General features: G+C 38.0%; 1 protein-coding gene across 1 annotated transcript in view; it reads right to left on the bottom strand.

The window, feature by feature from the left end:
* slc9a1a (solute carrier family 9 member A1a) overlaps positions 1-13,011 on the bottom strand; it is a 48,307-nt gene that overhangs the window by 16,237 nt on the left and 19,059 nt on the right. Inside the window, exons 2-3 of the mRNA XM_048151752.1 lie at positions 10,900-11,360; positions 4,548-4,798 (exon numbers count right to left, since the gene is read on the bottom strand). Of these exons, the coding sequence (XP_048007709.1) occupies positions 4,548-4,798; positions 10,900-11,360 (712 nt within the window). The remainder of the gene's footprint in view (positions 1-4,547; positions 4,799-10,899; positions 11,361-13,011) is intronic.

The following is a 13,011-nucleotide window of genomic DNA, read 5'->3' as shown; positions in this document are numbered from 1 at the left end:
CTTGATAAATCGTTATCTTGAGCAAAATAAGCTGACATCTTTTATTTTGAATACATACAAATGCCATTTATATATTTTAGTTTGTCAAGAGATTTAAAGCACCGTTTCTGAAGAGTGTGCATGTGCGTACGTGCTCTAGTACGTCAGAACAAGCATTTGATTCAATCTGGAAATAAAGCAAAATAACTGAGGAAAATGAGAATTAGCCATCTAATGCCATGTCCGTAATTTATAGCAGAAATTCTAGAAATAATTCGATCTCAAACTGATTCATTTAAAGAAGTTATTTCTCACCACCTACGTGACGTCATTCACCAATGTGGTTGAACGACAAGTTTGCTACAATACGGTTTCGGGAAACAGTCGTGACTACCAACCAGGTTGATTTGTTCAGTGATGCATTGTACTATGGTAGTTCAGCAGTGAGTTACATCATTGTTCGGGAAACGCACCCCTGATCGGATAAACCAGGACAGCTTGGGCTGCGTGATATGGCCAAAAAAGATTTTCACAGTATTTTTTTCCCATTTCATTCAATATTGATGTTTATCACAATATTCATTTCATACCATTAATGGGGAATGAAATGCATTCCATGTTTGTTAGACCTTGAGAATGAATGCAAACATAACTTGTTTGTTAATAATACAGCATTTACTACAATATGGAAAAATTGGATATCATTAGACTCGGAATCTGACGAGAGCACTTATATAATTTTCAGGCAAACCATTCAGAAGATTTAAGCAAAAAAGGCAATTTTTCATATCTCCTGACCAGTAGGTTGTGCTGTGCCGAAACGCTACATGTAGCCTCAGGTTGTGCTTGGGATGACATGTACCAAGTTTGGTCTGAATACGTTAAAGCGTTGTGGACATATAGCCTCGCATCCAATTTGGCATGCTTTTTGCTAAATTCATTTGCGCATTATTAGTTGGGTTTATCAAAAAGTTTTTGAAAACGTTTTGCCAGTTTTGATGGAAAATTATGTCATAGGATGCAATCAAATCATCTTAACCCAAGGAATAAGAGGAACAAATTATTTTGTTCTAATTACGGTTCAAAAGTTATTAGCATAAATGTAAGTGAAACTTTGGACAGTTGGTGGCACCAGAGAGATTGAGTTAGAGACTCCAAATTTGCAGTGGGGAATGTTTGGACTGACCTCTATCAGTGTGCCAAATTTCACAACTTTTTACCGTACAGTTCTATGGGCTGCCATAGACTTCCAGAGCAGAAGAAGAAGCAGAAGAAGAATAATAAGAAGAAAACTAACCGATACAATACAATCACACCTTCAGTGCTTGGCCCCTAATAATACAATTTATTAATACATAATATTGTATTATTATTATTATTACTTTGTGAATTAATATAAGAATCATATATTTCTCAGCGCCAAGCCCTACAGGCCGTTGAACTCTGGGGTCCAAGTGTGGTTGAATTTTGACAGGACCTTGAATTTTGCCCCACACCAGCAATTTGCATAACTTTCAATAATTCATCAAAATACATTAGCATACGCCCTTGAAAGAGAACATCTCAATTACCCCTCATTTATCTCAATGTGTGAGGAACTAATTCCACCTACAGTAGAAAGTGTTAAAGTCAACTGCAGCAACCACAGTATTATGGAGGTGCTAACTATCGCCACCTGTTAAATGTATGACCTGCTATAATACACAGTTAAATTTAGGTAGTTCCTGTGAACGCTTACTGACGCAGTTCACATCTGATTGGGATCATGTTATCAGGAGTTGATCATTTTAACTCCTGTGCTCGTGAGGCGGCTCCTCCTCTGTCATTAGTTCCTCTTTCTGTGACAACATTTCCTGTAACGACACTGAGGCGTGCCTTTAGGAGTAACGTTTTGCATAAAAGGATATTTCACATCTCAAAAACAAAAGAAATATGCTATTTAGAGCAATAAGAGCAATACGCCATTCAAGGCTGTGTGGTGTCCTCATGACTTATGCGTCATGTTTTTTTAAATAAAATGGTTTTTTTTTGTTGGTTTTTTTTCCGGGTTAAACAAGAGACAAAAAGTACCTTTTTTAGTCATGTCAAAGCAAATGCATGAATAAATATTAAAGTCCTGTAGCTCAAAGAATAGATAGTGGCATGCTAATGTCATTTCCAGATAAATAAACTGATATGTAAGTCACTTTGGATGAAAGCATCTGCCAAATAGACCATTTTGGTGTTTGCAAAAAGCAATGACGGAGCCTATCTGTTGGCAGAAAATGACAGTTCTCGGAACCCACAGAATAAAATAATAAAAAAATTAACTTTGAGTTTATACCTCACAATTCTGAATTTCTGAATTCACAAAGACTGAATTTATTTGATCAAAAATACAGAAAAAGTGTACTATTGTGAAATATTATTACAATTTCAAATAACTGTTTTCTTTGTGAATAAACTGTAAGATGTAATTTATTTCTGTGATCAAAGCTGAATTTTCAGCGTCATTACTCCAGTCTTCAGTGTCACATGATCCTTCAGAAATCATTTTAATATGATGATTTGCTGCTCAGGAAACATTTCCCTTATGAATGAATGAATGAATGAATGAATATTTTTATTTAAGTGTCATGCACTCATGGTGCCTTATATGACACTATCCAGTCATTAGGAAAGATGTCCATTAAAATTGTATTATTAAATACAATAAAACAATATAATAAGCCACAACATCCTGACATAATCACAAGTAAATCACCTCATCTCAGGATACAAAGTCTTTTGTCTTAATGTCCATGCCTTCTCAACAAAGGTTGCCATACAAAAAATTTCATTTTCAAATAACCAAAACATAATTTCACCTTCAAGCAACCAAAACAGATCCGGATTTTTCTGTTGCATCATATTATACAAATCAATTCTTAAATTGTTGTACAGTGGGCAATAAAACATAAAATGAAATTCATCCTCCACCAAACATAAATCACATACAGAACATAACCTGCCCTCCTCTGGGACTCCTATAATTATCAAGGTTGAAAACGGTTGTGCTGATTAATATTTTTTTGTGGAAACTGATACATTTTTTTTTTTTTCAGGATTCTTTGATGAATAGAACGTTCAAAAGAACAGCATTTCTTTTAAATAAATCATTTGTAACATTATATATGTCACATTTGATCAGTTTAAAGCATACTTGCTGAACAAAAGTATTAATTACTTTCAAAAGGAAAAAAATTCTTACTGCCCCCCAAATTTTTGAACAGTTAAAAAATGATTACCTGTACTGCCCAGCCCTATACAAAACTATCCATTTTTAATTGTTTTGTTGTAAGAGGCGGAAAGGTGTTGCTAACTTTGAGACACATAGTGAATTACTGCTCCGTCTCTAGGCCTGTCTGAGCCTCAGACTCTTTTTATCATCCATTCAACCGTCACCAGGTCATAACCGAGAGCCATCTTCAGCACAGAAGTATTGACCGAGCTCTGACAGCCTTTTACTTACGAGCCGTGCAGACGCAGTGAATCCAAATGCCTTTAGACAATATATCAAGTATTGGCGACAAGCTGTTAAATCACTGGATGCTTTCAAACTGGAGAAATAGCAGCCCTGACCTGTTTCATCTGGACCTGTTTATTGATTTTATCATTTAGTCAGAAACAGAAAAAGCTCTTGTGCAATTCTAGAGTCTTCTGTAAAAGGCATCCGAAGCTTACAACTACATTCAAATATTAAAGAAATTAAACACTTAAATAAACATGAAATATTAACATTTACATTCTTGATGCATGTTCCAGACGCATTACACATTATCAATCTGTGCATGTTATTTCAAATAAAAATGTCAGTTTTCCAGCAAAACGTAATAACTTCACGGTAATAAAAGTATTAATTTAGCAAAATTCTTTAATTATGACATGAATTCAGCTGTATTCATGCTGCATCAGCTACTTATACTTATAGGCCAATTTTTATCAAACGATTTTTGATCAATTTAAAACCAATGGCATGTCGGCTGCAGCATGAAAACACTGATATAATAAACGGATAAATCAACTGCGTGAAGAAGGCACTGAGTTGTATCATGTCTGTTGCATTCAAAGTTTTTCCCTGGGTAAAATAATTAAATAGTTGCCAAAAAAAGAAAAGTAAACTGTACAAAATATAGTTTGAGCAAAAATAACCTCTGAAGGTTGTCATGTTTTGTTTTCTTACTTTGTGCCTCTCTTATAATGTTGGCCTGTTGAATGTTAAATGGATCCAATCCATGTTTTGATGATACAGCAATAAACTAGCTAGTATACCTCAATGCATGTGTTTTTGAACTGCTAATCTATTAGCTTTCTCTAATCTTTATCTAGTAATTTATTTTAAATGATAAAAGTTCAAATAAGTGAGCAAGTGACAATATCGATATTGGAATTGGCCAATATTTTTTTTTTTTTTGTTAAAAAAAATCCTGTCGGTGCATCCCTAGTCATTATTCAGCTCAATTTATTACAATGTTGATTCAGTTTAGTTCATCAATTATGAAACTAACTCAATTCAACTACAAAGCAGCTCTACAGAAGTGGTAACTTACGCCATGATGCCGGACAGATGGAACACCTCGGCGGACAGGTAAGCCATATAGCTGTAGAGGAAGACAAACAGAGGCTCGATGACACGAGTGTGCGAGGTGAACCGTGAAGTGAAGGCCGCCAGGATGCCGTAGATGGCGCCCACCACGATACCACCCAACGACACCACCAGGAAACACACGATACCCAGAAACACGTCGGTGACAGTGATCGTACCCACACTGGAATACTCCTCAAAAAGATGGTAGAGCACCTACAGAGAAGAACAACAGGAAGTGTGCATCAGAAATTAACACAAAACAGAGCATCAGAACCATGTGATTTAATATGATGTAATGAGTGATGTGATATGCAGTGTTGGGCACGTTACTTTAAAAAAGCAATTAGTTATAGTTACTAGTTACTTCTCACAAATAGTAACGGAGTTAGTAACAGAGTTACATCATTATAAAAGTAACTAATTACCAGGGAAAGTAACTATTGAGTTACTTTTTAAAAAAATAAATAAAAATAAAAATATGCCAAATAAATTGAATGCCCCCAATATTAAATATAAGTCTAAGAATAAATTATTCTTGATCCGACTCATGACTCATGATCCGCTCTTGCTCACGACATGAAATTTATCTGTACTGTGTTGGTAGCCATTAAAGAAAACGCTTCATATTTATGTTTAAATAGTCCTATGTTATGTTTTAAATCCATTTATTTGATTATGAAAAGTGAACAGCATGAGTAAGATGCATCATAAGATGCGCTATTTATCGGGAGACATGGAGTGGGTCAGTCATGATTTTGACCACTTCATTAAGTTTTGCTTTGTAGAAAGCCTTTCTTTAAAGTGAATTTCATTTCGTAAAAGTTGTATCTTATTTTTAATCAATGTTTCATCAACCAGTTGCCTGGATTTAATAGATAAGAAGCAAATATAGCAGACAATAAAATCATGACATGGAGGCGCCGGCGCGATCACTGGCGCGTGAACTGGAGTGCGTCTTATAGGCTAATGAACCGAAACTCACGCTGAGGCCTCACAGACATGAGAAATATATCTATAGAAAGCTTGAAATATCTAAAAACGAAAAGAAATAGGCTACTCTGATTATGTAGCCTAATCCGAATGAAGTGCATTCTCTCTCTAGGCGTGTCCAGTATGAACAGATGATGAGAGTCAGCAATGTCAACTTCATCTTTGCAGCCGACACCGATTCAGAAAACATTAATTTATTAATAAACAATTAAAATGTCTATGTGACGAGCAGGGCGGGCGAGAGCCGTGAGGGAACGGAGCGAGGCCGGTGACGCGAGTGATAATGAGCGTCACCTGCGAGGCGTGCCGGCCTCGAGTCTCTCACGGAGGAGCTCCGGAGGCATAAAAGGAGGAGCGACATCAGTGAAGGACGAGAGAGGACCAGGCCTGGACTTTATGTTATGTTTTATTATGTTTGTGTGGCCGGCAGACGTCCGCGAGGGTCTGCCGGCATTACTTTCGTTTTGTTTGTTTATTTTGGAGATTAAACTTTTGTTGAACGTTCGCCGGTTCCCGCCTCCTTCTTCCCACATCTGACCTCGTTACATTGGTGCCGAAACCCGGGAGGAAGGAGGGACATGCTGTCGAAGAGCCCTCGCTGCTGAGGGGGATCGCGGTGCTGCGGAGTTCGGGCAGCGCGGGAGTGTGTGTAGACCGCGAGAGGCTGTCCGAGGCGGTGGTGCTGGAGCCTTGTGAAAGGTGGGACGGAGACCCGGATGCCGTGCTCCTGGGACGAGGTGGGGTGGCTGCCGTCCTGGACCTGGAGGGAGCGGAGGAGTCGCCGCCGTCTGCCGTGGGCCGGAGCCTGCTGCCGTCCGCCATGAAGGGGAGGAGCAGGGGACGGGGGACTCGCTGCCGGCTGCCCTCAGTCGGAGGAGCCATCGCCGGCCGCCAGGAGGCGGTCGAGGATCGGGCCGTCCACAGAGCGTCCAGTGCCACCGCATGGCACCGCGAGGAAGAGCCTCCCGGCTGGCTGAGGACCGGGCGGCAGTGTGTCTGGGAACCGGACCAAGAATTTTTTTTTTCTCTTTCTTTTTCCTCTCTCCCCTCTCTCGTCCTGTCGCTCCCCTTGCTTCCGTCTCCTTTCTCTCGTCTCGTCTGTCCTTACCCCCAGGTGCTGCGGCCGCCGAGACAGGCCCCGGGGGGGAGTAAGCGCAGTCGCGGGAGTACCCCCCGGCCTGCGAGGGGCGTTGGGGGTATGTGACGAGCAGGGCGGGCGAGAGCCGTGAGGGAACGGAGCGAGGCCGGTGACGCGAGTGATAATGAGCGTCACCTGCGAGGCGTGCCGGCCTCGAGTCTCTCACGGAGGAGCTCCGGAGGCATAAAAGGAGGAGCGACATCAGTGAAGGACGAGAGAGGACCAGGCCTGGACTTTATGTTATGTTTTATTATGTTTGTGTGGCCGGCAGACGTCCGCGAGGGTCTGCCGGCATTACTTTCGTTTTGTTTGTTTATTTTGGAGATTAAACTTTTGTTGAACGTTCGCCGGTTCCCGCCTCCTTCTTCCCACATCTGACCTCGTTACAGTCTACTTCCTGTTTTTGTCACATTCATAATCATTACTTTGCCGGTTCTTTATGGCAAGCGTTATGCGTGCGCATGAGTGCTATATAGCCTATATTATGTAAACGCTCATTATTATGGTTTATTCTCTCCAGTATTTAAGAAATTAAATTAATATAAATGTGATTAGTCAACTAATAGCTTAAATGAACAACTACTAATCGACTAGAAAAAAAAAAAAACTTTTCACATATTTTCGATCAAGCTCCAAAAAGGGTATTCTGGTTTGAGCTCGCGCTTCGCTCGCGCTTCGCTCGCATGCTCTGACAGACACACACACAGCGCATTGTACGTTATTATCAGTTTAAAATTATATTTGTGTATGTCTAACCCCAACACACACCAGAGAAAAAACTTTGCAGGTCCTATGGCTGAGAGAGAGCCTACTCGGATGAAAACCGCTTTAGGGAGCTAAATTATAGGCTGAGTAACGTGGCATTTTTTAAATTAGTAATTAGTTTGATTACTCGTTACTGAAAAAAGTAACTGTTAGTAACGCCGTTTATTTATAATGCCGTTATTCCCATCGCTGGTGATATGTGATGTGATGTGATGACTGATATGATGAGTGATGTGATGAGTCATATGAATGATGTGATATGTGATGTGATGAGTCATGTGATGCGATATAGTGTGATATGATGTGATGAGTGATGTGATATAGTGTGATATGATGAGTGATGTGATGAGTCATATGAGTGATGTGATATGTGATGTGATGAGTCATGTGATGTGATATAGTGTGATATGATGTGTGATGTGAATTAATAGTAACACTTTACAATAACGTTCCATTTGTTAACTACATTAGTTTACATGAACTAACAATAAAACAAAAATATAAAGCATTTGTTAATCTTAATAAATGTCAGAAGTTCTGTTAATATCTGCTAGTATCTGTTAATATTATTTAATGGACCCGAGCTAACATGAACTAACAATTAACAGTTGTATTTTCATTAAATCAAGCATAGTGTTTGTTCTGGCAGGTCACATCAGTCAAGCTCGCATCAGCTGATCCACATCTACCTATAGGAATACAATGCCTATTACAGCATCCCTGTATATAAGGTCCATTTAGTATTATCAGCAGCTTTACCGCGTTGCTCAGGAGCTAATTACCCTCCCTCATCCCCAGCTCCTCCACTCATCTAGTCAGGACTTGGCCTTCTGATAGTCCTCTTCAAATTTAATGTCATTACATTAAATTATTGAACATTAATGATATCTGCAACACATTTATGTTGGTTCAGTTCTGTTTACCCTAGGGAGTTATCTCTGCTTTCCCTGCAGCCTAGCATAAATAAGAGCATGGATGGGCAAGGACTTCTTGCCCAGAACAGAACCATACGACTAATAATTTAAACTATATGCTAATTGTAATCATCTTTGACGATAGTGGTCCTGACAGAACTAACATTGTAACAGATGTATTGCTCAGTGTTAATGTTAGTTTATACGTTTAACTTTTCATAAATAGGGTCCCACTTTATATTAAGTGGCCTTAACTACTATGTACTTACATCAAAAAATAAGTACAATGTACTTATTGGGTTCATATTGAATTGCAAAACACTTTTGCTGCTATTGAGGTGGATATGGGTAAGTTTAGGGAAAGCTTTGGTGGTATGGGTAGGTTTAAGGTTAGGGGTAAGCTGTAAGGGATGGGTCAACAGTGTAATTATAAATGTAATTACAGAAATTAATTACAGATGTAATTACATGCAGGTGTTTTTAAAATATAAGTACAATGTAAAAACATGTATGTACACAAGTGCATTGTATCAAATGATTAAGGCCACTTAATATAAAGTGGGATCATAAAGTGTTACCATTTAGTTCATTAGATAGATGTAAGTTACATAGATATTTGCCAATTAGTTAGTTTAGTACTTTTGCTGTGATTTTATGGGCTTCTTGCTTAATATAAGAATATCTGTAAACAAACATCCACATTTAGCATTCCATGTCTTATGCCGAGCTACACAGCATTAGACTCCTTATGAAATGAAATACATTCAATAGTATCAGTAAACATTCATTCAATAAACTCAATAAACATTAATTTACCGCTTCCCAGCTGAGATGTGCATAACTGGACAACAAATACTCCTTAGATTAGTGGAGAAGGACTTCACCAAATGCCTGAAATCATGTTTGACTTCTTTCATTGATCACATTCTAAGTGTAATTTGTTTCATAGACCACTTGAGACAGAAGCTCATTCAAAGCATGAGGTCAAACCGTTGAGGAAAAACAGTTAAGGTAATGGAAACGACACGCCTCTTCAATAGGGCTCAATCACCTGATAAATTGAGCTGTGAGAGTGAACAAGTGTGCAGTGAATTCTCACAGAGAGAGAAGGACTAGAGCAATCCCATCATACAGAGATTAGTGGCTGAACGATATGAGTTTACAATAGCTGAAAGCGGTGTGCCTAATAGATTGGTGCAGGAAAGGAATGACATTTTTGTAGGTCAACCAGGAAGTTAGACACATATATATATATATATGAATGCACGATATGAAAAATTTTAACCGATACCGATAACCGATAATTAAGTCCTTCTCATGGCCAATTCCGATACAGATACCGATAACCAATAAATTCATATTTTTTATATTATAATTTTCATATAATCTGCAGTTTGTGCTCCCAGGAGAATAGAAAATCTAAGATGCACTGATGAAACTGATATTTTAGTAGCTCTGGCCTAACTATAATAGCAAACATCAGTCCTGACTCTTCAAATGTTGTTATTTTTTGTGAAAGGCACCACAATACTTAGTAACAGAAGGGGTTTAACAGAACTATGACAAAACTATGGTTTATGTGCACTTAACAACTCATTAACAACAAATTTATATTCAAGTATTTCATGCATAACAAAGAAATGCATATATTCAACCTTCAGTGCATAAGGAAGGTATATAGACTTTAAGTCACATTTTTCAAATAAATATAAATAAAATACATTACAAACCTCTAAAAAAAAAATAAAAAAATAAAAACAAAAGTGCATCCTCAACAAAAGAGCATAGGGCATAGACAAGTTGAAATTTCTCTGAAATTACATAGTTTAACATAAAATAAATACGAGGGATGAGGAAGGTATACATATCACGTTTTTGTTTTTCTACTAACCTGCGAAAACCAGGAGCCTCTACCACGGAAAAAGGTTGGTCATCAATGACTATAAATTTCATTACTTTGTCGTTTATGGCTTTAGCCTTTTTGCTGTCTCTGGAAAACTTTTTACAATTTTTAAATGCCTGCTGAATGGGGACATCGATGCTGTGTTTTTAGCTGATGCCGCGGCTGCTTCATATTCTTTTAATACAGCTTCGCCGCAATGACGACCTTTCATGCGAGATATAAGATTTGTTGTGTTAAAACTTGACGGATTTTTTCCTCCTCTCGGAATCCTTGTTGAACTGCAAATAGCAATGGCATTAAACGTCCAGACCGCTGTAAACGTCCAGACCGACGAAGACATGTTCAAAGGTGATGACACAATGAGCGCGACACAGTTTTAAAGCTGCGGTCACTTGCACTCGGAAAGCGGATGAATCTCGGATAAATCCAACTAATTGCCTGATTTACCAGCAAGTACTTTATCGGATCTAGTTATCGGATTTCATTTATTTATCGGAGCAATAAAAATGACGTCATTTTCACCCATATCGCCCGATAAATATCGTGCATCCCTAATATATATATATTAGTAGTAGTAGTTTTTTTCTAAGTTCAGTATACTCACCACAGTGACGGCATCATTGAGTAAAGACTCTCCAAACACCAGGATGTGGAGCAGCTCATTAATGTGGATCTCCTCAAACACAGCCAGCACGGCTACAGGATCTACGGCTGAGATGATGGACCCAAACAGCAGGCACGACAAGAGGTCCACATGCAAGTGCTGAAGGCCCTCCAGCTGGCACACCCCGTACAGCAGACCACCAACGAAGAAGGCATTCCAAAGGGTCCCCACCACTGCAAACATGAGAATGGTGCCCAGGTTCTCAGTGAAGGGTCGTATGGGCAGGAAATAGCCAGCATCGAGGATGATGGGAGGAAGAAGGTAGAGGAAGAATATCTTGGATTCCAGAGCCGGAGGAGACTCTCCTACCAGCTTCATAAGACCACCGACCAGCAGGCCCACCACGATTAGCAGACAGCTCTCTGGTACGATAGAGGACACACGAGGGATCAGGTGAAACCCTAAAAGAGGAAGAGGAACAAGACAGGAGAACAGCGGTCATTGATAATTAATATAATTAGTGATGCACCGAAATTAATTTTTACAGAAACTGAAATTAATGTTTTCATTTAGTTGAAAACTGAAACCGAAAATAAAGTTTATTTAAAAATAAATTAATCAAATTTAATCAGCACTAAAATAAAAACAGTCAATTAAATGGCACATGAGGCAGTTTTATATCAACTTTCTAATTATATATACACTACCGGTCAAAAGTTTGGAAACATTACTATTTTTAATGTTTTTGAATGAAGTCTCTTAGTCTCATTAAAGCTGCATTTATTTCATAATAAATACAGAAAAAACAGTAATATTGGGAAATATTATTACAATTTAAAATAATGGTTTTCTATTTTAATATACTTTAAAATATAATTTATTTCTGTGATGCAAAGCTGAATTTTCAGCATCATTACTCTAGTCTATTAAGTTATTTTTTCTAGCTAACTAACAATCTATGGCCATTGAATGGCCGAAACCAAAAGTAATTATTTTCCCTATCACAAATTTTTTTGTGTAATTAATCGTGATTACTCACGATTGTGATTACTCACAACTAATATTAAAGTTTTTAATATAATATAATATAATATAATATAATATAATATAATATAATATAATATAATATAATATAATATAATATAATATAATAAAATCCAAATTTTTATGCCATGTTTAACAGGTTTAAAATATACTATACAGTTTAGCAACATTTTTTTGCAATAGGCTTTTATGAATCAACAAAGTAAAGAAGTGAACTGGTAGATATGTTATGTTCAGTAAATGTGATGATTTATGCAGTTTAAAGTCTTATAGTTTATAGGCGCGTGGGTCCTGTACATTGATAGCATTTGGATATAAATTCCTCCTCTCTTCTCCATGTAAATTTGATTTTATGATAATCAAATTTGTTATAATTTTTAATAGCTTACTCAAGGCCATAATTAAAGGAAATATCCATGTGGCCAAACCCAATAAAATCACTTTATGATCTGTGTAGAGCTGCAGCTCTGTTGCACAGCAGTGTGAAAACTCAATGTGATCCTGCTGTTGCAGTTGATGCTTTGCTGACTTGTGAGACAGGTGTGAACCTCAGAGTTGCAGAATAATGTCAAGAGTGTCACAGCATCATGACAGGGTCATGAAAAATAGTGCACAGTTGCAAAAAAAAAAAAGTCACAATTCGTCCATAATGCCAGTCAAACTTTTTCTTGAGAGCCGAAAACACTCAGATAAATGATTGACTTCTAGTCTATCATCTTTAGTTTGTCCTAAGCTTTTGTTTTAACTGTGAGGGCATTATCACTAAAGCTTTTTTTAACTAAAGGGGTTTGTTGCAGCTGGCTTCAGGTATTTAGAGTGCATTTGCTTTGACAGCTGAAGACAAACACAGAGCTTAACTCATGCAAAGTCACACAGCATACCTCAGGGAGAACAAGATACATGAGGAGTCTGTTAAAGGACACATTCACATACTCTCGGAAACCCACACAAACACATCTGCGCTCATCCAGTGACTGATACATAAACACAGTTCAATCAATCCGACCGGTCCTTTGGTGGTCAAACATGTGACAAAGACTACATCTGTCTATGGAACAGTAATGCATC

The sequence above is a fragment of the Megalobrama amblycephala genome, linkage group LG13 (assembly GCF_018812025.1).
Source record: "Megalobrama amblycephala isolate DHTTF-2021 linkage group LG13, ASM1881202v1, whole genome shotgun sequence".
In the NCBI taxonomy this organism is placed as follows: domain Eukaryota; kingdom Metazoa; phylum Chordata; class Actinopteri; order Cypriniformes; family Xenocyprididae; genus Megalobrama; species Megalobrama amblycephala.
The sequence above is the reverse complement of the archived record's forward strand: the minus strand, read 5'-3'. Positions and strand labels throughout refer to the sequence as shown.